Genomic DNA, 27088 nt, shown 5'->3' on the forward strand with positions numbered 1-27088 from the left:
TTTTGGAACACGGCTGCCGCGAGAATGTATACATGCCTGACGAGAGTCTCAGGTTTCAGAGGCTCAAGTTAACACTAGTACGTGCAGGCGACTAAGCTGTACGCCTATGCCGCTAAAATAGATTTTTCCGCGGCAGCTGCGTTGTGAAAACTTGTGCTCCCAAGTAAACCAGTCGATAACACCACCTTGTGCTACAATAAAATAAAAAAAAAAGGAATACATAACTGTAAACTGCGGCATGGCCATCGTCAAGGTTAATTGCCCGAGTGTCACCCCCCCCCCCCCCATCTCCCGCCCTCACGCTCTTTATATTAAATACATCTAAAAAAAATGGTCGCTTAGCCTGTCAAATGTTAAAATGTGTCAAGTATATGTTTTAATGAAGAAAGAAAGAAAAAAAAAAACTGTCTGGCCCCCACACCAGAAACGCGTCAACACACATTCACTAGGTGGCAAAAAGAAACATTCACCAGGTGGCAAAAAGAAACATTCAGGCGCGAATGAACTTCTCAATGCTACGCTTCTCGATGGCGGTGGCGAGCCAAGGCTGGAGTAGGAGCTCCTCCAGAAACCAGCGCTGCCAGTCCCGGCCAACAGAGGACACGACGATGTAGCGGCCGCCTCCGCGGTCCATGCCTCGCCGGATGCGAACTTCTTGTACGCCGGACCAGACTGCTAGCAGGCTGGCCACGTCGTCTTGGCCGTGCAACAGCATGTCCTGGAAGCCCGGACTAGCGACCTGTGCAATGAGCAATACGATATAGTAGCGGCCACAGCAGTTTCCTCCCAGAAGGACGTACTAATCGTAGTTTGTTAACATTATACTTGCGAGCGCCCGACGCGGTGGTTTATGGGTTAGCGTGCTCGGCTGCTGTGCCCAAAGATGTGGGATCCAAACCCGGCCGCAGCGGTCACATTGCGATTGAGGCGAAAAGCAAGGCGTTCGTGTACTGTGCGATGTCGGTGCACGTTAAATAATTCCAGGTCTACATGGTCGAAATGTGCGGAGCACTCCAATATAGCGTCTCTCTACCCTAAGTCGTTTTAGGACGTTACCATCACATAACTAAATAAAAATAAATGTTATCAGAGAAGTCTCTTAAAGGAACCACCCATCGGGAAGTAGCATATCATGGATACTAACGGGTCACATCAAGTGTTCTGGAGCGTCGGTGCACACGACAAGGTAAAATGTGTACAAATATCGTGGCCGAAACATTCCATCTGTTAGGTTCTGCAAAGCATTCAGGTATGGTCTTTTGAGTGCGTATTCTAGCTTTACTAGGGGAAACAATGCAGCTGGCAGCTTTCAGCCCGGTCTTGCGGTTTTGCAGCTTACTTAGCTGGGTGCATCTCGGAGAATTATAGGCACCGCCAACGGCACCATTACAGAGTGACTCGGCGGTTGTTCTGACAAAGCTAAAAGACTCGAGACCGTGCGTGAACGGACAGCGGGAACGAACGGACATTATTTTGCGTCAGGCAACCTGTGGATACAGTTTTCCCACAGAGTGGCAGGTACATGGCCAATAGAAAGCTCAGTGCCTGTTTTCTTCGTTTTTTTTTTTTTTTTGCCTAAAACGAGAAGTTTGCAGAGGCCATCTTTACAGGAAAACAGCAGTGTAGATGGCCTACTGGGTCTTTTAATGCGTAAGCACTGTATGGCTATGTATGAGCATGAGTTTGTCGGCGCTGTAAAAGAGTAATTGTTATGTAGGAAAAACAAAAACGGTACCATGGGATAGACAAGTGACAAAATAAGTTGGTGTGAGTTTATTAGGTAAATATTCAGACAATTATGTGGCTTACAGGAAAGGGAAGACCCAGTATTTATCACTCGTGGAATCCCGCTGACACATCTCGCGGACAACACAGCAACGCTCAGGCTTACGCATTTTTGCAGTGCAGATTCTGCAGTGATTTCGGAAACTTTTTTTGCAATCTTTATGATATAAGCAAAAGACAATAATAAGAGGAAGGCAAGAAGAGATGTTAAGAGAAAAGAAGACGGCATGCTGTTTTCTTATGGGAGGACCTTGCAGGGGATAAAACACTGAACACTCTTGAGCCTTAATGGGGTGAGAAACGCAGATATTATATCGCTTATTATGCTATGTTATGCTCCTAGTTGCTGCCGCAGTTTCGAGACTGCTTGCATTAGACGTAATATTTGCTCTAAATGCAGCCGCTACAAGCTGTCTAAATACCAGACTGCTGTAAAATATCTTCCAAAACTGCTAAAAATTACTGCCCAAGCAGCAAACAAGATGCAGCAAACGCTGCTATTCCTGAGGACTAATTATCCAATGGTTGAAGCCTTGAGAAGAAATACGAAGTAAAGGCAAACACAGCCTCAAGTTGGAAGCACAGCCTTAGGGAAAGTTGTAAAGTATTCAATGTGAAACTCTTCAGTGTCTTAAAATGGTACAGTTTAATGCCTTCTACACTAAAATAGAGCAATGACAAGACGCCCGACTACTATCGGGAGTCCCTGGGTTCGAACCCGACCAGGGCGGCTGCGTTTCGATGGAGGTGAAACTAAGTGGCGTCCGTGTGTTGTGCGATGCCAGCGCACGTTAAAGATCCCCAGGTGGTCGAAATTACTCCGTAGCCCTCCACTACGGCTCCCCTTTCTTTCTTTCCACTTTCACTCCCACCTTCATCCCTTCCCTTACGGCGCGGTTCAGGTGTCCACATAGCAAGTGACAGATACTGCGCCTTTCCCTTCCTGTGAACCAATTATATTGTAAATACACCATTATGTAAACAAAAAGGGAGAAAGCTTACCTTGATGCGCACGGAGTTGCCTTCTTGAATCTCTTGCACAGGCTCGTGCAGATTGACATCACAAGGTAGGCCCAGGTGGCACAGATCGCAGAAGATTGAGAGCATGCTGTAGGTTCTGAGGGCGGCCATTGTTAGTGTGTGAGTTTGCGACAACCAGTTGCAGGAGTCGCATTTGGGGAAGACCACGGACGTACTGCTGACGTAACAGAGAAAAGATGTCACGTAACGGCCAGCAGAGGGTGCTCCCTTGTTAGCAGCCTTTGCGTCCTCAGTTAAAGCCGACTCGATGAATAGAGTCTGCAAACAAGCTCTGCAAATGCGGGCGCAGCGAACACCGGTGTCTTTCAGGAGCAAGTCCTCCTTCATAGCCCATTTCAGTATCACTTCAAGGGCGATGCTCTTGGCAGATAGTTGCGATGAAGCTGGAGGCAGCTGGGCGTCCAGGTGGGCGATCAGAAGGTTGCCTTGCCTGCGCGGCGGCTCGTGCCGAGAGACACTTTCCATGACCAACAGGATGACGTCCGCAAAAGTCCAGGGGAAGCTGGAACAGATCTTTAATGCATTGGTGTAAGTCACCATGAAGCACGCGGACGCCATCTTTAGCAGTACAGCCTTTTTCTCATGCATGGAGAGAGCGTTTTCCAGACGACACGCCTCGTCAACTTTCTTGAAAAATCTCGACCTTGTTGACTCGACTATAGCACGGTATTGCTTAGAGACAAGAACTTCGACGTTACTCTTTTCGTAGTGGCTCTTGTTGAAGCTGGAGATATCGTTGATGAAACCGGACACTACTTCCGCTTCAGTCTTGATGCCGTACTGCTTCAGTATACGGTCCATATCAGACTCGTATGCTGCTAGCAGCTCCTCGACAACGCTCGTGTAGCTGGTCCAGCCGCTGAATTCGAGCAATCTGATGTTGCTTCTACCGTCGACTAGGTGGCTGCTAAAGCTGGTGCTGACTACAGACTCAAGGAACCTTTGGAATCTGTACAGGTGGCCAAGAACCCTTTTGGAACGGTAAGTGTTCTTGTGACATCCTTTTTCCATGAAGTCCGGATATTCTTGGGGCTTTTCGTGTCTCTCCAGAACGGCAGCCACACCAGTCTTGGCAAAATCGAGGCAGGTCGAGATTTTGGTCGCTACGGACAGACACTGTGCAGAAAAGACACCGCGCTCAAGCTTGTCAGCCAGTGCCAGGTGCGCGTTGGACATGACGCCAACATTGTCGTTCTTGATGTAGTCAGAGATGAATTGGGCCATGCCATCGACCTGGATTGAGTGCAAAACAAAAAAGTGCTGCTTAATTTCAGCCATTGAAAAAAAGGTCGGAAGTAAGTTCGAAATTTTAAAATGCTTCTGAGTTTACGGCTTCTCCCATCGTTAAAGTGAAGAGGCCTTTATGCTTCTTTAACTCAAGCTTATCCTCTGCATGGGTCAAATGCCGCTCTTACATGTTTCGTATTGAAAATATGCGTGACAACTGAATTTAAAAAGAGTACAAATCTACAACTCATTTTTAGATGTGCGTGCCTTCACATGCTCCTTTTACATTTTGCGCGTAGTTTTTTAGGGCTCTAGATGATTTGGTAGGAAAACAGTTGATTGAGCAACGCCATATTGCTTTCTGTGCAATGGCAGTGGTGAACGTTCACACATCGTTACTGGCTACGAGTACGTGAATAGATTAATTGCCGTGCTCAAAATCAGCTGAACAAGAAAAAATTGTGGCGAATTTGAAAGTTCCGACTGCAGCATAAACGAAGCGTTTATGGAGTCCTTGCTGAGGCCAATGGACGTTTTAAAACCACGCCTTAAATTTAGACGCAAGTACCACAAGGTGCAACAGCAAAGCCTGAATGAAGCAGTCGTCGCAGACTTCCGTGCACCGCCCATTGTGTTTCACTCCTATGGAAATACACACGAAGCACCGTTTTCATAATTACCAGACTTAGGTCGCAACGCTGCTGTTGAATTTTTTGACCGTAGATCATTGGCTTCTGGTTAGGTCCAGGAAATATCAGATTCCTGTCCCATATGACAATGTACTCGTCGCCATCCAAGTCGGAACCTGTAAAAGTGGGGTTCTTAATGCATGCATATATATATATATATATATATATATATATATATATAAGACATAAGCCAAGAGAACTGGGTTATTTGCTTTTGCATTAACACTCCCTCCATCAGGGGCATTGATTTTTCATATTCCCTCCATCTCTAACACGGACCGCATGTGCCCAGAATCCAGCCGACAGACTTAGTTGATAAATGTCGGAAGATATTGGCAATGCAAAATGTGAAATATACGTCGCATTACTAGCAGGGACAGACAGTGGTAGTGCTAGCTTTGTACATTATGCCTTTGCTAAGCAAAGTGTGTTGTACATCTGGTTAAGACGGGCACGCCCCCGAGCACTGCAACGCAGACGCTGGAAACACCAGTCGAGTAGCTAGCACACATGATCATATCTATCGGCGTTGTATAATCGTCCACGTACTTGTCTGGAGCATGATTTATGCCTAGCGATAGCACGACTGACCGCACACTTGCGCAGACTTTGAGACAACCTGCAGTGCCCATGTTGCGCTGAAATCGTTCCACTGCCCGACTAAACTGGTGCCGTTAGCAGATTGTACCACGTCTAACGCGAAACCACATTGCGAATGCCCAGTGTCATGTTCTACGATTCCCTGGCTGAACCGTATTGCCACGTAGTTGTGACGGCAGTCTAGCAGTCCGAAAGGCACCAAAAGGATTCCAAAAGAAATTTTACCAGGCTGAATTGCGCCCGCCAAAATAGTGTAAAACTCTGTGGTTATTTTCAGAGACCACCGAGCACGTTCCTTTGCTATACGACGCCACAGAGTCTCGGCCGCGCTCTGATTACAGCTAAGAACGAAGATAAGGCGCCGTAATCATCCACGACAACCTTGAAGAGCGTAGAACGAATTGCGCACGGCTCCAAACATTCCAAACATATTTGGAGGCATCCCTTTATCAAAAGCAGTGATAAAGCTACATGCCGAGGGCTTCGAGCACCAACAAGGAAACGACAGTGCTTTGCGGCAATATAGTCAAGCACCCATAATTATGAACGAATACAGGCGCTCAGTTTGGCTGAAATTGTTGCTTGCCTATACTCCATTTCACATACTGCAGCACGAAGAAACTGCGATCTGGGGCAATCAGGGTGATGTGCTCTACATGACTTCGCCTACCAACATGTGCCGCCGTCTGTGGCAGGAGGGCTGCAGCACATTCATTTAGTATGAGTCATCCAGACTGGCCCATGCAGATCGCTCTTACATATTTCGTAGTCGTGCACGTATGATGTGAGTGAGTGTAGGTGCCTTCTACGTATATAGTCCATATATACGACTCTCGCCACGCTGGCTTCGAACAGCGCGGAAGCTCATTCCTATAAAGCACAGACTGGTGGGCGAGGGGGGGGGGGGGATATGTAAGCACTGAATGTTCGTGGCTATCTCTTCTAGGCTGTGTTTCGGCGCTACGATCAATATAGCAAGCTGTCGCTGTATTATGGAAGCAGTAATGACTTCAGAAATATGAATAGCGCGCGAATAACTGCAAAAAAAAAAAAAAAAAGACTTCACCTGGATAAAAAAAAATGAATTACATGGTAAAACCTGGCAGTCGTTTTAGGGTGGTTGGCGGTAAGTGGCTGAAAACAAACAAACAAAAAAAAAATCTCACGCGTGCTTTACTGCTGTCGACTTCAGAGGACCTACAGTGGACTCTGCTGATGGCGCTATCACCGTAGTGGAGGTTTTTGAAGTCGTCACGCGAGACTAAGCCAGACTAATTCTATAAGCGTATGGAGGGCGCGGCTTCCGCCGTATACTAAAGGCACCCAGGGAAAGCGCAGCACTTTTCACAAAAAAGTGGGTTCGCTGCATGCTTGCCTGCCATTTCGTCAGGGTGTGGCCTGAAACCGTTTGCCGGGAACACGATGCAGTCTTTGATGTGATGCAAGGCCGGAACGTCCACTGCGGTGAATTTCCTCACGTCTCCGGGATGCAGACAAGGGCACTTTGTCACGAGCACGGTTCCTGTAAAAAATACGCATGGTCGTCTGCTCGGGAATAAAAGCGAAAGAGTGCATAACGAACTGGCGAAAATTAAGGCAGCCTCACACCTGCGGCTTCGCCTTTTATTTTCTTCAGTGCGTAGCACTACTAGCCGCAATCACGGATTTCGCCGATGTCTGTCCGAAGCCGCTCACTCTCTCCATCTCTTCGTGAACTTGTAGTGGAGAAAGAGAAGGTCGCGAAGCGCGCGTCGCGCGGCTCAGCATTGAAGAGGTGGAGCGGCCGCATAGCTGCCATCGGAGGCCGCTCTGTCCACCCGTTTCTCCGTGAATTTGTAGAGGAGGAAGGGAAAGTGGTGATGCCGCATCACATGACCTTAACACTGAGGAGGCGGAGCGGCCGCATAGATGTACCCAGTGAGACAGTAAGACTGAAAGAGGGGCGTGTCAGTTGCAGACGTGGCGGTCGTCACTGGGCAGCGTTTCACAAGCCTGTGTTACTCCTGGCCGAGCAGTCGTGTGTCGTTCGCGCGCCCTCAGCTTCGGCATCTCGACCCTTGCATCAGTTTCTCTTCAGCCTTCACGGACAGCAGACGTGCACGCGCGGTGCTCCCTGGATCTCGGCTCCGAGCCGCTCGACGCGTCGTGAATCTTCTTGTGCTTACCTCTGCGCCTTAACCAGCGCTCCACTTCAAGCGCGTTTCCCTTTTTTCCCTCTTTCTTTCCATCTATGATCCCACCCTAGACCTTTCGGCCGCAGAGCAGTGCATTGTAAAGAGGTGCCTGTTTTTTGTTAATTTCTGAAGATGGCATAACGAAAGTTTGCTTCACGTCGCAATGGATGAAGCCGGGCTGTCAGGCACTGCGGCGCAGGTTCGCAGTGCTTGACGTGCAGAAGAATGGTTAAGCAGTGCTACGCACCTACTTCGCATTTGATTATATATGCAAATCTAACGAGATTTTTTTTATTAATCTTTGAGTATAGCGCCACCACGTTTCTTGGTGGGCAGTAGTAAGCCGGCGTTTGCTGTGTAACGTTCACCAACCGCATAGCGCGGCCTATTAATCGACGATTTGCATATTGGGAAAGGTGCTCCCAAAGCTTTCCATGAGATACTTACATTGCTCTCAAATGCACACCAGTTTCATAGAGGTGGTGCCAAATCGCTTGTCAAGAGAAGTATACGCTCGCGACACAACGAGAGGCGTGAAGCGTTTGCAAAAGTGGCACGCGTTAGCAGACTAAGCTTTATGGGGTTGCTAGGAGAATGTGCAGTACAACGTTACGAGAAGCAGACGGAGTTTGCGCGAGGCGATGGTCTGCGGTTGTAATATATCGCTTTTTTTTTTTTTGCGTGCAGAAAGCAGAGTCAAGAAAACATGCATTTATACTGATTTCCTAAGTGTATTTCAAGCCCTTCAGAGGGAAATATGAGCGCAGGCTTTGACCTGCTGCCCGGCTATAAGGGCCAGTGAACGCGAGAACTACGGACGAGTCCTGGCAATAGAGATTTCACTCCCTACGTGCCAGTTTTCACATCAAGCTTTTCAACCGCTGCAGAGGTTAGAAACGCAATGACCGTGCTGCTTAGAGCCTAGAAGGAGGAGGTGCTGAACTGAAGCAGACTGACATAGGAAAACAAGGAGTCGCTTGTGAAAACAAGACTTTGGAAGAAGATTAAGGTATACTGCAGGATGTAGCGGGGATGGAACGAGGCCGGGTATGTTGTCACTAGCTGTCTCACCTATACAGTGGAAGTTGAGGGATCTCCTGCCTCAAATATAGAGCTGAACTCACGGGATCTCTCCGCTCCTCTGAGCAGGCTTCGACATGACGATCGGGGCCGCAAACGCGCGTCCTTGACGCGGGCACTGCACAGCCAGCCGAGAGTGTAAAAACGCATACCGCAGCACGCCCGCGCCATTGCGTTCTGGGAAGATTCTGACTTCGGGGCCTCTCTCGCGGCCGCTCTGGGAAAGAGTTCTTTTTCACCAAGCCCGGGATCAACCCATCGTTCTCATCTGTACGGCCGCCGCTACCGATCACCTCAGCCTTCGACGCCTCATCTAACAAGCCGTGAGAATTCCTTTTTGTTCAATCGAACATATTTTTCGCTTTTGTTTAAACCTTGATCTGAGTTAGTATTTTACGCTGTTTTCTATGTTATCCGTGCCCATACTTATATATCTGGAATACTTGCTTTGCTATTAACAGTTATCTTTTATCGCAGCGTTTTGTTCATTGTCGAGTTTTCCTCTCGTCATTTACCGAGTTGTCTTTTATCACTATCGTGTCGTAGCGTTTTATTTTTTATTGTACTCTATTATTATGCAGTATAGTTTGGACTACTATCTATAAATATTCAAATGCTTGTAAAAGAAAGTGAACTTCTTGAGCTTATTCCTCAATCACACACCAACACACGTACTTCACAGGTTGCCCGGCCTAACTTTTAAAAGTTTTCTCAAACCTCATAGAGGGACGACGGGTAACCGTTAAGGGAATCCCGCGCCTCTGTTCACAGTAAAGGCATAGGTTTGCGACATATGCCGAACGTCATAAGTGATTCGGCATATCAGCCTTCTTTAGACCTGCTGGGAGATCAGAATTATGAGGTGCGCTTGAAAAAAAAATGAAGCCCTAAATCAATAAAAAGTCACATGAGCTCAGACGTAGAGTGTCAAATACGTGCATATCACTAATTATACATGAACTGATCAAGGAATGTAAGGAAGGACGTGAGAAGACACCCAAGAGAATGCTGTATTATGAAGTAACGTACTGAACCTCCGCACGGGCTATGAAAGATGCCGTACGTCGTGGAGTAAGTGTGGTCATCTCTGAGCGCATGGGTGCAAGTCCTGCTTTCTTGGGAATTGAATTTAATTTGGATAACTGAAATATTCCGAGATACTGATCATAAGATCGAGAGGGTCTAAACTTCCGAAACGTAGTTAAATCCTACTCGTAAAACTTTTCGCGCGCTCGTTAAATCTGCAAAAAAAAAAAAAAAAAAAAAGCCAGGGGTGCAAATGTTTGGCAATAGAAAACTGCAAGCCTTTCTAAGAACGCGCGGGTATATTGTCATGGCAAAAACGGTCTCCATGACCTGCATGAGATCCACTGCACCGTGCTCGGGTGAACGACGCTGCTGATACACCGTGGTGATTACCTGAGAGGATGCAGATATCCATGTTATTCCGCTGTCGAGAAGTCGAGCATAAAGAAGTAAACTGCACGAACACCTGGCCGTACTGCAGCGTTCTGGTCTCATCGAGCACACCGAACATGTTTCGACCCAAGTCCTGCGGCACAGAGATGCGAGACTTGGACAGGAGAGATTCTGGAACAAAAAAAGCAAATAAATAAATAAAGCGTAATCTTCACATCACCCATCGATGCCAGAACTACGTCCGCGAAATTATTACCTGAAATTAAATTGAAACGGAGAATGCAGCGACTGGGAATTCAGAATGGCTAATTTAAATGATTATGAATTTTCGCGCAAGAATATGAAAGGCTCATGCTTAGGCATTTGTTGCGTAGGACAAATTGCTTTTTGTTTAAAAGAAAACTTTTGAATTAGGCAGAGACATTTCTGGCTAATTTCTAGTCACTTCAATGATGCGAACGACCGGCTTTGCAGTACCTTGAGTTGGTTGAACCGAATGTGGAGCGAAAGCATTAGCTGCGGGCGACCGAGCGTTGCATCGAACACAAAGCGTTCCGTTGAACGCATCAAAGCTCACCGGCGTTCAATGCAGAATCCACTTTTATGTCGTGAGCATGCGATGCCGGCAGACGCTTTCCTACTCTGTCAGCTCTCCGGGGCGGCGCGCGCATGCGAGTGCGCCAACTACCCTTCTTTCCGCGCCGGCGCGCGACTTCACACTTAAGCTACGCCTTTAAACGTACGATGCGATAGTGTAGGCTACCGCCCCACATTTTAACTGAGCCGTATGAACGTGCCTGCTTGGCATAGGGGTAACGCGAATTCAGATGTCATGGTAGGCCGATTCTAATATTACCCTCCCACATGAAAAGAGGCCCGAGTGGGCGCTCTTTCAGGCACCTGCGAAATTGTCGAAGGTAGCGTAGTGTAGCTTTCGGAAAAAAATTCTTGTTTATTGTGCAATCAGCACGGACCAAGAGATTAACTGTGCGGAAATGCGTGAAGATGCTTCGCCGAGAGCCTCAGTAAAAGGAGTGCGAAACGACTTTAAATACTGCTGGCAAATGTGTTCAGTGCGCAGAACGGATGGTGTGTAGTACTCAGAATAAGTGTGTGTCCTAAGGACGGAGCTCCGCCCTATTGTTAGGGGTTAATTTAAGTTAATTTAGGGGTTTTAACAGGACCTTAAACTTCATGTCACGACCGACAGGGGCCGCTTATAACCTAAAGGAGAAGCGAAATGTTTGCTTCAGGGGTAGGAAAACTAGATACGTGCCTATATAGCCGGTCATAATTATGTAGATATGGCCTGTGGTTGAGCAGCCAAAACCGCCGAAGTGATAAGAAATAACCGAGAAAGGAGCGGGTAGCTATGATAAGTACTAGGTCCGCGCTATGTAGCATGCACACTCATCCGCACTCTCAACAGATAGCGGCCTGAAAGCTTCTCATCGTAAGTTGCTAAGCAGTTTCATCTGGTAAAATGGGCGTAGCGTATCGATGAGTACAACAGCACTAAGCGCTGTACAACGGCTAGTGCGTCGCATCGTTAGCTCGCTATACCGCCACCCTTAAAGCGTTTAACGTCCCAAAGCGACTCAGGCTATGAGAGACGCCGTAGAGGAGCAATCCGGAAATTTCGACCACCTAGAGCTTCTTTAACGCGCACTAACATCGCACAGCATATGAGCGCCTTGCTCCATCGAAAGGCGGCCGCCTCGGCCGGGGATTTTATCCCGCATCCTCGGGCACAACCATCGAGCGCCGTAACCACTGCGCCACTACGGCGGAGCAAAGAGCGGGGCAAAGGACGACTGGCTCACCCATAGACGTCCTGTAGACGGCGAACAGCATAGAGCGCACGAAAGGGTCCCGCGTGAGCGAGAAGCCGTGGCGCAGCAGCTGGCTGAAAGGGAGCGCAGGGCCCACGAACGTCTCGAGCACCTGCAGTGCGACGCTGTCGCTGACCAGAGCCTCGGTAAGGAGCGTCACCATGCACTGCTGCAGGCAGAAGAACACCCGGCTGGGGACGCCCAGCTGCTCGAGCAGCGTGATCAGTTGCCGGTTCAGGAACACGGCACCTGCCAAAACGGCGCAGACGTAAGCGTGCCAGGCACAGAGAGTGAGAGACAGTGGAGAGTTTCAGAATGGGCCGACTCAAACGACCACCGAATCTCACTTGGCTAGAACGCACAGAAAGTTTCGTATACGAGTGGTTTGAATTAGATCCAAGTCAGGATAAAAAGGGGGGGCATGCCAAGGGCAGAATCGCATAAGCATCGTACGTGCATTGTGCGACAAGCATTTCTCACTGACCACCAGGAAAGCACGGCCTGCTCCACATTCAGTTACCTTAATCCAGAGAATTCAGTCACCCGACTCTACGGCGGCTTACGCTTGCCTTGACGTAGAATATTGTTGCGCTAAGACACCATCGGTTGCCGTATACCATTGCACGATCCGACCATTTCTTTATTTCAGACAATATCAGTTACTTGGATTGATTTGCTAATCCACGCGGCTATATTCCGCCTGTTAAGGTAGCACGTATTGTGTTCCTTTCTGTAACTCGCCGTGCTGTCCTTTATATGCGTGTAGTTTGGTTTTGAGGGTTTCGAGGGTTTAACGTCGCAAAGCGAAGTTCATTGAGGGATACCGCAGTAGTGTGCTCTGGATAATTTTGACCGCCTGGGAATCTAACGTGCACTGATATCGCATTATACACGGGTGCCTTGCGTTTTACCATCTTTGAAGCGCGGTTGCTGCTGCTGGGATTGAACCCCGTCCCCATTGTATATGAAAAGGATCAGCAGTCGAAAGCCCTAAGCACTGAGGCACCGCGGCGGCACCCATGCATATGCGAGTAGCGGCAATATACAACTGTTTCCTCTTGGGGAAGGAGGGGGATGGGGGGCAATTATTCATGATCCGAGGGTGGACCTTTTGGGGTGCATTATTTCTACGATTACTACGCGCGCCACTTGAAAATTGGAAAGGATAAAATATGGCGAAACGCCATTTGGGGAACTCACGTGGAGCCGAAATTTTGATGACCTCAATGCACTCAGAGTTGACGCAGTTGAATTTGCGCATGCTCTTGCGCAGAACAAGCTGCCTTCCGGTGAGCTGCGGATTGACGCAGAGCATGCCCTTGTAGCCAGCGTAGCGAATTTGAATGGCAGACGGAACAATAGTGAGGCCGATCTTGTTGGTCACCTGGAAAGAACAGTGAATTTCCTGCTGACTTAGGTTTGGCTAAGGAGCCAAGCCACGTCGTCCAATTATGCTTAGGAAGCTGTAAATAGGCCAATGCTCTTTCAGACAAGTTCAGAATTCATTTCTTAACCTGTACAGAACACAGGTTTAATTAGTGTTAATGGTGCTCATGGCCTGCAGTCAGGTTCGACAGACAGTTCTAGCGTTTTAGGCAAGGAGGAAGGGAGAACACAGACTCGACAAACACTAGACATCAAGAGAGTTTGACAGTAATCACGAATTTATTACGCGAACACGCTTGTGCTTTAAAAGTGTCAATGGCTAAACCGCATGCGTGACGGCACCTTTTTCGTGAAAACGTTGGGAGTTACGCATGACTCTTTCCACGTGTATAAGGAAGGCTTCGTTTATCTCGCTCTCTTTTTGATCCGCGTTTACAGATTAGGCAATGCGCCGCCAAGTGTCCCGATACTGATACTGTGTCTACAAGCCTCATGTGTTCCATGAGCCTGATGTTTAATACAGCGGCCTGTTTGGCCGGTGAATGTTTCCCACATGATAACGGGATCCTGTATACTGCATTGGTCTTGCAGGCCATATACAGGTTTTTATGTTTTCTGGGGCAAAACACTTTTTTGTTGGTGGCATCATTCACAACCTTGCAGAGTTTGCAGAGCTTGTTCAGTGCTGAAAGCGCGAATTTGACGTTGCATTTCTCTGCCACCCATTTTAGGCGGTGGCAGGGACGTAGGGCAGTGCAACGCACCTAGCCTGTTCTCGCTCAACCATCGCGTTTTTTTAACCAGTGTGTCTTGTTTATCAGGGTCTCAGCCATCGAAGCCAATAGTTCCATAGGAAAACCCGCCTGCTTCATGAGACTTACCTGCATATTTACACTTTCATGGCCTTTGTGCGGACAGGATTTATCAAGGGCAGCAAGATGGCGTGCATTTGCGATGGCTCTTTTAACCAACTTGGAGTGGGTCGAATCATAATTCACAGTTTCTTTTAGGATCTTAGCTGGTACATGTAGCAAACATGCGGACCAAAAAAAAAAAAAAAGAAAAAAAACCGGATGTCTATAGAAACTGTAGGGTATCCTCATTGGCCAGTTCATGTGTAAAATTCAAATTAAGGGCGCTAGACCTAAACACTTCTTGGGTAGAGTGGTCAAGACCCTCGTCTGTTTTCTTGGGATGCTTTTGTGACCACCAGAAAATATAGTCAGCATACTTAAATATCTTTAAAATCTTGTTACCAATTCGCGCTTCAATGAGTCTGTCCAAACTCGCTAAAACAGTTCACTTAATACTGGGATCATGGATCCCATGCAGACGGCTTCGCGCTGCACAAAGTTACTACACTCGAAATTTATAACAGTGCCACAGAGGTAAAAGTAAAAGCGATAAAAAGCTATGCATGAAAATCCCTACATTTTGAAAACCTACAGTTCCTTTTGTTTCAATGCACTCCTTCTCTGTGGTCAAAATATCTTGTGGAATTGAGAACAAATTTTCAACGTGAATCGGAAACGCAAGTTTAGCTACCTTAAACGGGTCAATCACAGGAAGGAGCTTCAAGCTTTTTTTTTTTTTTTTTTTTTTTGGCGGAACCTGGAAATGGCACCTTGCCAAGACCCTGCTTCAGTTACAATCACGTGCAGTGGCACATCCTTATGTGTTTTGGCTGAGAAGAATACCGCGAGCGGTTCTTTTTTCACCCCTTCTAGTTTTTTTTCGGAGGGTGGTCAGGTTCATGTGATCACACAGTGCAAGAGCACTCTTCTTTAAAACCACACCTGTTGATGCCGTCTGTACAAAATTCTTCCCGATTGCGTCATTCCCCTTGGCTAGGTAGTCTCTCGGCGAAATCACAAACCCTCCTTCCTTGTGCGATACAAGTAGAGCGCGTTTATTAGGACTCGTGTAGTCAACAGTGGCTTTTATCTTGAGATCAATTACTCCGGAACTGAATTTATGCCTCAGAAGAGATTCTAGAGATTTAGATGTGAAACTGTTTCTGTCCTCTGCATCAGCTAATTGGCAATCGTGTCAGTCCTGAACACTGCGCCACCACTCCCCCTGGTGGCCGTAATAGTTGCAGCGAAGAGACGTAGGTTGAACTGAATTAAGATGACGCACTTGTCTTCAGAGTTATGCTGGTTGGCCTGTCTCAGAGCCGGCAGGCATGTCTCAGAGCCGGCAGGCACGAAATCAACGCTTGGTTACCAGCTGCAATTTTACACATGAACTGGCCAATGAGGATACAATACAGTTTCTCGGCATCCTGTTTTTTTTTTTTTGTGTGGTTCGCATGTTTGCTACATGTACCAGCCAAGATCCCCCCCCCCCCCCCCCCAAAAAAAAAAAAAAAAAAAAAATTTATTGTGATTCGGCGCACTTCAAACTGGTTAAAAGAGGCATTGCAAGTGCACGCCATCTTGCTGCCCTTGATAAATCCTGTCCGCACAAAGGCCATGAAAGTAAAAATGCAGGTAAGTCGCATGACAAAGACGGGTTTTCTTATGGAGCTAGTGGCTTCGGTGGCTGAGACTGATAAAGAAGACAAACACTGGTTAAAAAAAGGCAACGGTGGAGCGAGAACGGGCTAGGTGCGTTGCACTGCACAACGTTCATAAGCTCACGCACCGCCTAAAAAAGGCGGCAGGGAAATGAGACGTCAAAGTCGCGCTTTCCGCACCGAACAAGCCCGGCAAACTCTGCAAGGTTGTGAATGATGCCACCAACAAAAAAGTGCTTTGCCCCCAGAAAAAAATCTGTATATGGCCTGCAAGACCAATGTGGTATACAGGATCCCGTTATCATGCGGGAAATATTACCCGGCCAAACTGGCCGCTGTATTAACATCAGGCTCATGGAACACGTGAGGCTTGTAGACACAGTATCAGGATCGGGACACTAAGCGGCGCATTGCAAACGGTGGAAAGACGACGAAAACAGTTGCTCTCCCATGCAAGAGCTGACACGTGTCATATCTAAACGCGGATCAAAACGAGCGCGAGATAAATGAAGCCTTCCTTATACACGTGGAAAGGTAGTCATGCGTAAGCAAGCCTAACGTTTTCACGAAAATGAAGCGAAGTGTTTGGAAAGGAGGGTGCCGTCGCGCATGCGGTTTAGCCATTGACACTTTTAAAGCACAAGCGTGTTTGCCTATAGTATACATTCGTGGTTTGGTTTGTGGGGTTTGAAATCCCAAAGAGACTCAGGCTACAGGAGACGCCGTAGTGAAAGACTCCTAAAATTTCGACCACCTGGAGTTTCTTAACGTGCACTGACATCGCACAGCACACGGGCGCTTTGCTTTTCGCCGCCATCGAAAAGCGGCCGCCGAGGCCGGGATGAGATCCCACATCCTTGGGAACAGTAGTCGAGCGCCGTAACCACTGCGCCACCCCGGCGGGGCTATATAAATTAGTGATTACTGTCAATAAACTCAGTTGATATCTAGCATTTGTGGTGCCTGTGTTCTCCCTTCGTCCCTGTCTAAAGCGCTAGAACTGTCTGTTGAATCTAATACCAACTCACCCAACTTTTGCGTTGAATGCAGTCGGGTGACCAATCGCAAGTGAGTGTAACATGTAGTGCAAAGATAGGCTTGGTTGTTTCCATAGTGACGGTGTTAGGCGGGCGGAAACCGGAACAACCGGGCCAGACTAGAAGTGCTTTCGCACTAAAACAAGTATAACCGTTCTGTAAGACTGAAGGGGCGCGAGTCTGGAAATTGCGTAACCATTGTGCACACACGACAGTAATAAGTGAATGAAAGCACTGTCCTGTCGTGACTGTACACTTTAAACACGAATAAGCCTATAAAGAAGTAAGAGGTAGTGGCATGTCCTCTAGCACACTCGCTTATAAAGGTATACAGTATACTCTACAAGCCTCGGGTAGATGTGCATCACGAAACGTACGAAATGCATTTCGTTTTGGTAAATGAACCATATTTCTTTCCTAAATCACATACCTTTGATGAGATTAGCAATGATAAGAGCTTTGACCACTTTAAACGAATTTTAACACTAGGCATTAAGAACGCACTGAAACCTCAGCCAAAATCTTCGTAACTGCTACAACTTCGCGTGTTTTGATGTGAGAAACGTGTTCCGTTGCCGACCTGAAGTATTCCGTATTTCTAGTAATGAAGATCACCAAGCTGAAGCAGCATGCCCTGACCCTAAACTGCACTAGAGGGCAAGCTCCTTACTTTTTTCTCCCTTACGTGCGTATTCGTGTTTAGAGTGTACGCGGTGAAAATCCATAGAAAGTAAGTAGCGTAAAAGACAACACACGGTACTTAGCAGAAAAATAACTTCTGAATGAATGAAGAATGATAGTATAGGCTTTCGTAGCTTTCTAGGGGGCTGGCGCGAGCTTATTTCGGGTGAAGCCACTAATAGACTAAATTACTAGCACCTGAAGAGATGAAGCTCGACATTGTTTTCAAGCCGAACCTTGTGAACTAGCCACAGGTGGTTTATTGAATATTCTGAAAGAGACGAAAGACTGAAAAGGACACTAGATATACAATAAGTAAAGCTGCGCGAAGATGAGTTTTAAGCAAATGAAGATAAGAGAAGCGCAGATGATGCGGCAAGGCAAGCTCAATAGGATTACTGTGGGAGTTCGCAGTAAAAAGGTTTGCCAGAAATACCAGTTTGGCAAGCGAAATTATGACGTTACGCGTTCACGCTGGCTTTAAGGTACTTCTGCGGTGAGAGTCAAAGATGCGGCGTACCTCTTTGAGGAGCTTGGGAGAAATCATGCCGATGCCATCAGAGAAGATGTACCAGTCATCAGTTACTGGGTGTTTTCCTCCCAAGACATCAGGGACTTCAAGCACAGAGTTGCTGAGAAGGGGAACCTGTACAGATTCTTCTGTGGACGAGAAACATTGCCCCATCCTCGCCATCTTTTTGGCAGTGCTCGCGATGCCGCTGAAGTCACCCATCCAGTAGCGAATCATGTCAGTGGAGTAGCCCTTTGCGTCCTAAGAAAAAAAAAAAGTAAATACCAAAGGACTGTCGAGGACCAGGTGAAATTAGTTTTGAATCACATGCGCACGCTACAGTTACTCGGAGGTGTTGCATACCTCGGCCAGATTCCCATTCGGCATTGTGACGCAAATTGGAAATACCGGCAAATTATGTGTCTGGCTGCGAACAGACTATGGTACTTTGAAATATAATTTTGATCTACCTACGATCCTGTTCACAAGCAAGCTGAAACCGCCCAGATCGAGAAACCAGTTAGTTTGAAACAAACGGCATTTTCTGACTGAAGAATTTCAGTCCCTGCTGAATGCGAATAAAGCGCAAAAAGTTGCCTCGTTATTTCGACTGCATGCTGAATTGAGCCCCGACACTTGTACTGTTAACAAGAATGAGCCTTGTTGGCTGCAGCAACAAAGTGTGCTCCTGGAAGCAAGTACAAGGAGTACTGCAAGGTCAGTTTTATTTGCACTTTCCAATTCTCACTAATCATTATGGTCGGGACAATTATCACTGATGATGTTTTATGTTCGAAAGCAGATTTATCACGAATTCAGTCCTGGTTTTCCAGTGTCAAAAATGTGCTTTCATGTCTGTTTTACTAAAAAGAAGGCTATTGACTACCAGTATATAATAGCCATCTAATACGTAAGGAAGCTGCATATAAGTATTTAGGGATAACGCTGTCATCGAATTGTTCATGAAATTAGCATGTTGAGGATTTGTTACGTAGAGCACTGAATTTTATTCAAAAGAATTTGAGATGTTCTCACACCAATCTCAAAAATGCGGCCTATGTGAGTTGCGTAAGACCTATTTTGGAATAAGGATGTGCGGTTTGAGACTCTTTGAACAAGACGCCCATCGAGCACATTGAAAAAATTCAGAACCGCGTAGCCAGATTCGTATTGGGATGATTCGGAAGAAAGGACAGCGTAAGTGCCATGAAGGTCGAACTAAACTGGGAACTACTTGCCTCCCGCCGAAGAAAATTACGGCTTAAACTGCTGTTTATGATTTACCATAATAAAACCAGTATTAACAAACACGCCTATTTTAAAGAGCCACACTGTCTCCAGGCACACAGACCACACTTAAAATTCGAGGATATCATGCCCGGACTGGTACTGACGCAAATTCTTTTTAGAGAGTGAAATCGCTTAACTGAAATGCAAGTGTGCTGTGTGAATGAAGGTGTCTTTTTCTATGCTGTAACCCCCTTGCTGTAACGCCTTTAAGCGCTGCGGTGTAATCTACGAACAAAGAAAAGACACAATCGTACCAATGGGATCAATGCTAGGAACCGAGCGTTGCCTACTCACCGTAGCGTACAGCCATGCCCCGTGATCTCGAAGCTGGCTGCACGAAGTTGCCAGAAGTCTGAACTGCCTGTTTCCGGCGATGAGGCCATCGCGGAGCGTGGTGGCGACAACCCGTTCGACGGCCATGTGCCGGCAGTGGCCGGACATGAGCGAGAAGGACAGGTTTTGCATGTTGTCATCGCGAAATGAGACGCGCAGCGAGTACTCTGGGTCAAACTTGCGAAGAATTCTGTTCTCGCAGTGTATTTGTGGAGGAAGCAAGATGACCTTCGACGGAGTTACGATGCAGCGTCGAACCAGGCAAGTGCCAGCAGGAATCTTCTGTATAGCAGCTGCAGGAGTCCAGAACTTTACGAACAGCTTTGGCAGGCATGCGATGATGTCGACGATCTCGTGCTCTTCGATGGCGCTGCGAATGGCGTAAAGAGCCAACTCGAGAGCAGGACCACTTCTGTGGCGAAGCCTTATCAACTCCTCTTCGAACTCTTCCAGCTTGTCACGAGCAAGTAGAGCCATTTGAGCGAATCCGTTGTGCCCTTGTTGCAGGATAGCGCTGAAAGCGTAACACGTCGGGAAGCAAAGTTTAGGCTTAATTTTGCCCTCGCACCTCTTCTTGATCTCTCTCAGTTGGGCACCAACCCTCTCAGTCAAAATTGGACTGTACTGAAAGGTTGTCTCTGGCTTGCAGCGCGCTCTGAGACGACTCACCGCTTGCCGCGCTTTCAGTTTGTTTCTGAGAGACAGCTTGATGACGGAGCCCCCGCCAAAGTCGGAGCTACGCATCACCCACCCGCATGGACACCCTAGCTGGAAAACTCGGTCGTACCATATGTTATCCGTTGTCCACCCGTTCGCGTCATCCGCGCCTCGATACAATAACGGGACAGTGGTCAGGTGAAGATAGATGCCAACCGTGTCGTATTGGTTTTCAGCTTCGTTCACGACAACTCGGAACACGCTGTGGTACGGTATCTCGAACTTGTACGAAGTGCGAGTATGCTTACAGTTCTCTTTGTGGACTAACGTGAGCATTACTTGTAACATTCTTTCGTCATGTTTGAAGGCGCAACTTAGCATGAAGCCAGGGACGCCAACTTGCGAATAAATGACGTAGCTTTGGGCGAAAAGGCAAAGTCCGGCGAAGGTGCCAAACGAGAGACATATAAGTGGAATGTCGCTTTCGTGCGGTACCCAACCGTCCCAGAATCCGCGCTGTTGTTCCGGGATCAGCCACTGCAGACGGCCCTTGAACGGCATGATTTTGCCCAGGAGGCACCACTGCTGGGCTATCTTGGAGCTTATGGAATGCAGTTCGCCCTCGGGAATACTTCGACAGTATTTGTCTGTAAATGTCAAAGTACAGACTGCCTGGTAGTACTTCTCCTCCGTGTGAGTGCCCAATTGCTGGGCGACATCGCTCATGTAAAAGCGCGCGGGGTAGGACGTGTCGATGGTCGTGAAAAATCTGCGGTGTAGCGAGACATACTCGCTAATATCTCTGCCTTGCTCTTTCCACACGACGAGGAAGGTGAGGCTGTCCCCCATCTGGGAAAGCCTGAAAGAGGAAAAGGACATGATCAAACAGCGAACGACAAACCCGCCGAAAACATGTGCTCAAAGCCAGTAAGCTTTGACCCAGCCGTAAGTCTGCAACGCATGTTTACATCGTATGCTTAACGACATTGTGAACATGGCAAATTAGCATCACGCAACACACGTCCCATTCCCGCCTGGTAGAGTAAGAATCTCTTAAGGAGAGGTGAACACGTTCCTTATAAAAAACACTTCGCTGGTGCAACCGCCGCGATGCAAAGCTGTGCGCCCTGAGGCTAAGCAGGGTTAGTCCCTGCGTTCGCAGTTCTTGAAGGCCACGTATCTGATGCGGGTAACAGGTTTTTCTTGTTAGTCCGGACAACGTGAGCTGGTAGCCTTGACCAAGAAAACGACAGAAAACAATAAGTGTCGCATTGCCCCAGTGCCGTCCCGCCTGTAGCCCACCGATATTCAAGACAAGGCCCTTTTGTTTATCGTCACCTAATTAGTACAATGGCGCAGCGAAGACTAACAGAGGCTTCCCAGGAATACTTGTTCTCACCAGAAAAGGAAATGAACAGGGGGTGCCAACCATAAGAACGTGCATGACCGCCCATGGAGTTAGGATGACCGTCACCATCGGCCACAGCATGCGTAATTTAACATGGCAGAAGAGTAGATATGCGCCGACATTGTGTGGGAGACTACGGTGAAGAAAATATCAGATAAAATAAGAAATAGATAAGTGCGCAGTAACGTTGGCTTCATGGTTTTACCGATACGAAACTCAAACCCATCGTTTCAGATGCACGCATTCGGTCTTGCTATCTAAGGCCACCCCCTACTTCCGAAAATGGAATGTGCCTGGAACTAGTTTTCGGCGAGCACGGCAACAACAGCGCCGCGTATCGCAGTTTTTCTGCTCCGGTAACAGGTCACTTGTGCTAATATTTTTCTGTCGCGGCTTTGCGCCTATCTGCTGTTAATTGAGCTCACGTTAGCGAACAAACTTTTTGGATAGGAAATTCGTATTCGAAAGCGTAAGGAGAATTTATAGGGTCGTAGGGAATCGACAAAAAATGAACGTGCGCGTCTGTGCGTACGACAGAGACCACAGCAGAAAAATACTGGCTAAGTACTTCTTGACGGCGTTTCGTATGCTCGATTTGATATTCCCCGCCCAAACATCTTTCCTTACCAAAATAGCGGTTAGGTCTTTTATTCCTGGGGCCGGCATTGCCTGAGCAAGGCTAGAGGGCTGGTGACTGGGACTAGGAGTGAAAATGGGGAGGGGGGCAATTAACGGCAGAAGAGAAATGGTAGCGTTTTTTTTCGTAATTATATCGATGATTAGCATAGCACAGCTGCAACGGAAAAAAAAAATGTTAGCACAATTGGCTTGTGACCGGATCAGAAATATTGCGATACGCGGCGGCATTATTGCCGCACACATCGATAACGAAAGTGCCAAGCACAGTCCATTTCCTAAAGCAGGGGTGGCCGGCAGAAAGCAGCTCATTCTGACGATGCCCCATTCAAAGGACGACCTCATATTAAAGCTTGTGCATCCTTATCGGAAGAATCATTCGCCGACGTGACTATGTAGATGGAGATTTTTTTGTGTGCGGGCTTTCTTTGAAAGCAGCGGTATCTTTATCGCGGTTTTCCTTTGAAAAAAAAAAAAAAGGCAAATGCACTGTCAAAAGCAACGTCATCGGATAGCAAAAGCCCAAGTCCAGGAAATTGTGGGTGCTCTCAACATCAGCTCAATAAAAAAAAAAAAAAAAAAGGAAATAAGGAATTGACTAACGTGTGCTGCAACGTTGGCGTGCGATTCTACCCATGAGCCTCTTACAAGATTTTAAAAATTTCAGATACAAGCTTTCGGTCGTGCTACTTCCTACCGGCCGTCCTCACTTTATAAAATGGAATGTGCCTAATACTCTTGCCATCGGAGCGCACTGGAACAATAGCACCACGTATCGCAATATTTCTGCTCCGGTCGCAAGTCACTTCTAATATTTTCTGTCGCAACTGTACTACTGCAAGAAGCAAACTGTCGAGAAATTACGGGGGCGCTTCAAGGTACAGTAGAGCGCGATTTGAAGGTCATCGCGCGAGCGTCGACCAGCCTTGCACTCCAGGCACCTGGCGGCCGGGTTTGGAACAGGAAAAATCATGATTTCGCACTCTTCTCTCCCTCGTTCGCTGTTCCATGAACAACCATCACCCCCGCGACATACTCACCGCCCTTTCTCTCTATTGTAAGCTTTCGATTTGTTGCGATAAAGTGTCAAATTTCAGATAATACCGAAGAATACGTCGTGCTCACAACGATAACTGCCTGTTCGTAGAACCAAACGAAAAAAAAAAAAAGTGAAAGTGATGTCCCAGCAGGAAGTGACGGCTACTAAAGGAACAGCAAAAAGAGTGAGGGAAGCTGGCTTGATACCTCCCTCGCCTCGGCAGAGAATTCTGGGCCATGGCGCTGTTCATGTACCCGGTCGACGCTCGCGCGATAACCTTCAAATCGCGCTCGACTGTATACTAGCAATAAACTCGGAAAAAGCTTGCTGTTCAACGCCACTCACGTAACGCAGACGTGAAAAACTAACACACGCACACCTTTGCGCTGTAATATAAGACAACACAATGGAACACACCCAGCAACAATCCGAGTCCATGTTCAACACTATACACACGCGTAACGTGCACATCAGAGCACTGATATCACCCGTGGCGATTTTCAGGACACCGAAACATATTGAAAGAAATCCGTGGCTGCTGCACACAAGAACTGGTTGAATATGTGCAAGCGTAGGCACTTCGCACGTCCAGACAATTCACTCAACTGAGCAAGTAAACGAAATAACGCAACACTTGACCATCGAAGTAGTAGTTCACAGTATTAAAACGAAACCACTGGGAATAAATGTGCACATTCCCAACCACGTTCTTAACGGTTACATCTGCCTAAGTTTCTCGCTGCAAGATCCGAGCAAAATTTCCCGTGGCATGTAAAAGAAAATCGTTTACGAATTAATAGGCGCCTTCAGAAAAAAAAAAAAAAAAATAGAGCGGGGTGTACACGCCCCCTCCTTCTCAAGGGTGTGCAGGGAAATTACTGCTGGAGACGCACAAAGCAGCGCTAAGCAAGATATACGACACTGCGCTATCTGTAGCAGGATTGTGCACTCGCGCCTTCGCGCACAATATTGCTTCAACAGTCGCAAAACAAGCCCCTACTGGAGTAGCAAGCCCCTGTACGGTGTCAGTAATTACCTGGCGGAAGACAAACTCTAGGAGCGCAAGCATTCGTGGCTGAGTATTTTGTGCTCTCTCAGTTTTACGAAGCGCCCACATGCCGCTACCAACGTAACAACCAACACACAGAGGCCAAACCGCACGTTAACACTAGTCAGGACTAAGTGCCCACAGCTGTAATAAGGTCTAGTTCAGACGACCCGTTATGCCTGCCTCAGTAAACGGCAGCGTCCGCACGTCGCCTCCATCGGAATGCAAAAACATCAGTATGTCGAGGGTTCAGCTGACGCTACAAAATAAAACACAAGACAGTTAAAAACGGTTGGGGCCCCTCCGCTACGGTGCCCGTCCGCTACGGTGCCCGTCTAGGCCGCCTCAGCGTCATAGGCCGCTTAGAAAAGACGTTACTAATCCACCAGCCCACCTACATGAGAAAATAAAATCGCTTCCATCAAGGGGTCGCGCTGTACTTGCCTTCGGGAGCTTCAGCCGCTCGCTGCGGGGCGTCAGAAAAAAAAAATAGCACCTGCAAATGCCTGCATGCGCCCGTTTGATGACGTCGTCCCGGCTATTGCTCCAATAGCTTGCGTTCAAGCCCTTTTTATTATGCTGTTCTTTTTGTTCTTTTTGTTTCTTTGTGTTGACATGGCAACATACTCAGGTCTGCACCTATCTTCTTCCTTCACCCTTCTTTTTTTTTTTTTTCTGTAGTGATAAAAATTGCGCCGGTTTAAAATGTAAAGCAGGTGACAGGAAAGCAAAGACGTTGTATTTGTCTCACTTCTCGGCGGGCACCTAAACTGCGTCGTAAGGTAAGGGAGGAACGTGGGAGTGAAAGAAAAAGACGCCGTAGTGCCGTAGTGGAGGACTCCGGATTAATTTCAACCACATCGGGATCTCCATCGAAACGCGGCCGCTGGGTTCGGGGGTTCGAGACCAGGTATTCCGGTTCACTAGCAGTGCGTCTTAACCACTGAGACACCGCGGCGGGTGATAAAAAATGACGTCTTTGAATGATATTGTGATTTGCAGACATGTGCACGAATCTTTGCATTAAAGGGCAGAAAACCTTGAAGTGTGTTTTGCTATTCAAGTCAGATTATTCGCCGAAAATTTTTCATATTCAAATGGAATTTTGTCGCTGCATTGACCTTTTTGAAAGCTGCGAATAATTAATTCAGCCCTGCAATTCAGCCCGGCATGCTCTAACACAGGGGTTCTTCGACTGGGTTCCGCGTAACCTAGGGGTTGCTCCCAAAACAAACGCACGCGCAGAGGGGAGCTTTTAACTACCATTTCTTTTCACAGAGTCGCAGTTTCTTTCGTACGTTGTGCTGTGTGTATTGTGTCGAAGAGAGGCACCAAAGAAAAAAAAAATATTTAGTGCTCATGTGAGGACCGCGTTGTAAAGTAAGCATTTCAATCCTAAGCGAAAACGTACTTTTAGGCCAGAGTTATTACAAGCTTGCAGTTCGCAAAGAAAAACCAGCATATACTTCAAAAATTGAAGAGGAACACAAGCCGCAATAGGAGAAAGGATGTGGATAACACATTTTATTTACTTGCTCTAGCACAGTATATCCCCCAGACTTAAGCACGGCGATTAAATATAGTTAATGTTGGACTAGTTGGCTGTCTGCCATTATATTGATTTCATTAATCGCGAATGGACTGGACAAGGGAAGACGACGACGACCAAGCGCTATTCACAACTATTAAAGCGGAAAGCCTTTAATGCCTCATCGTTATCAGCAGTAGCTGTCGGCAGAGGCTGTCACACCTTCGAGGGAGACGGTTAAAAATAAATAAATACACCTTGTCTCCATCGCGAATCGAACCTCCAGCCCTTGGATCCCTAGCCGAGCGCTTTACCAACTGCGCTACCCCCCGAATTTTTTCATTTTATTGTATGGAAGTACTTCGAGCCAATTTAATCAGGTCGCATCCCGCAACCTGCCATACACAGTTACATCAGCATCAAGCTCTCACTTTGGTCACACATCAAAATTCCGGGAGACATATATATGCATCTTGTAAAGGTAACCACGCAGGAGGTAGATCCTGCGCAGCATATACCCCCCGCACAATGGTACACTGTTCTCTGAACAGAGACTTCGATGAACGTGGTGGCTTTTCGTGGTTATCTGCCATGCGGCTCTTCAACAGCACATGAGCACAAAAAGCTCACATGGCGCCTAAGAAGCTTCCATTGTAGGCAAAATCCTTTAGTATAGGGCGTAATATCAGTGTCCTTTTTTGAGAGTCCATTGAAGAATGTTCCAAAATAACACTGCATCACGGCAATACACAAAGCAACGATCTATAGTTTCTGGCTGCTGACACAGGCGACAGTCCGCTGACCATGGCACAAAAGTCTCTCTTGCACGAAGCCACATTTTGACAGGTAAGGTTGATGTGTGAAGTTTAAAAAAGAAAGTCTTTGCGGCTGATTGTATACAGAGTTCCGCAACTTTATCGGGCACCGTTTTGAAAAATTCTGCCGCCTCAACCGGAGGCTTATTTACAATGAAAGCGCGCACAAAACTTGCTTGTTGTTGACCCTTTTGATGTGTTATAAGTTGGGCAATGGTGTTTACTTGGTTTGACTGCGCATGACGAAAAACCAGACCTCTCTACGTAGAGTCTGAGGTGGCGAAAGACGCCAGCACCGACATTTCGGCGAAGATAACTGCTGGCGCCATCTGTTTTCGACCAGAACGCGCGCTC

The 27088-nt window shown here is 47.3% G+C and overlaps 1 protein-coding gene across 3 annotated transcripts; it reads right to left on the reverse strand.

Annotated features, from left to right (window-relative positions):
* Positions 1–24967, reverse strand: LOC146204202 (uncharacterized). Of its 3 annotated transcripts, XM_084589148.1 has the most exons (11): positions 24380–24683; positions 22296–22368; positions 19565–21119; positions 17990–18241; positions 13048–13231; positions 11839–12096; positions 10016–10186; positions 6718–6864; positions 4734–4858; positions 2788–4059; positions 1–739 (listed from the first exon to the last, which is right to left on the reverse strand). In XM_084589148.1, the coding sequence occupies exons 3-11, from the start codon at positions 21107–21109 to the stop codon at positions 491–493; spliced, it is 4203 nt and encodes a 1400-aa protein (XP_084445274.1). In that variant the 5' UTR covers positions 21110–21119; positions 22296–22368; positions 24380–24683; the 3' UTR covers positions 1–490. The 3 variants fall into 3 exon arrangements, with proteins under 3 accessions (XP_084445274.1, XP_084445273.1, XP_084445275.1); XM_084589147.1 differs by lacking the exons at positions 22296–22368; positions 24380–24683 and adding an exon at positions 24836–24967; XM_084589149.1 differs by lacking the exon at positions 22296–22368.
* Positions 24968–27088: the final 2121 nt, after the last annotated feature.

Source organism: Amblyomma maculatum, chromosome 1 (genome assembly GCF_055883805.1).
Source record: "Amblyomma maculatum isolate TAMU_Amacu chromosome 1, ASM5588380v1, whole genome shotgun sequence".
Taxonomy (NCBI): Eukaryota; Metazoa; Arthropoda; class Arachnida; order Ixodida; family Ixodidae; genus Amblyomma; species Amblyomma maculatum.

Coding starts and splice junctions, on each gene's coding strand:
- LOC146204202 (XM_084589147.1), bottom strand. CDS start 21,109: ATGGGGGACAGCCTCACCTTCCTCGTCGTGTGGAAAGAGCAAGGCAGA. Junction 18,242..19,564: donor GGGCATGGCTGTACGCTACG/GTGAGTAGGCAA, acceptor TTTTTTTCTTAG/GACGCAAAGGGCTACTCCAC. Junction 12,097..13,047: donor CATCAAAATTTCGGCTCCAC/GTGAGTTCCCCA, acceptor CCGTTTTGGCAG/GTGCCGTGTTCCTGAACCGG.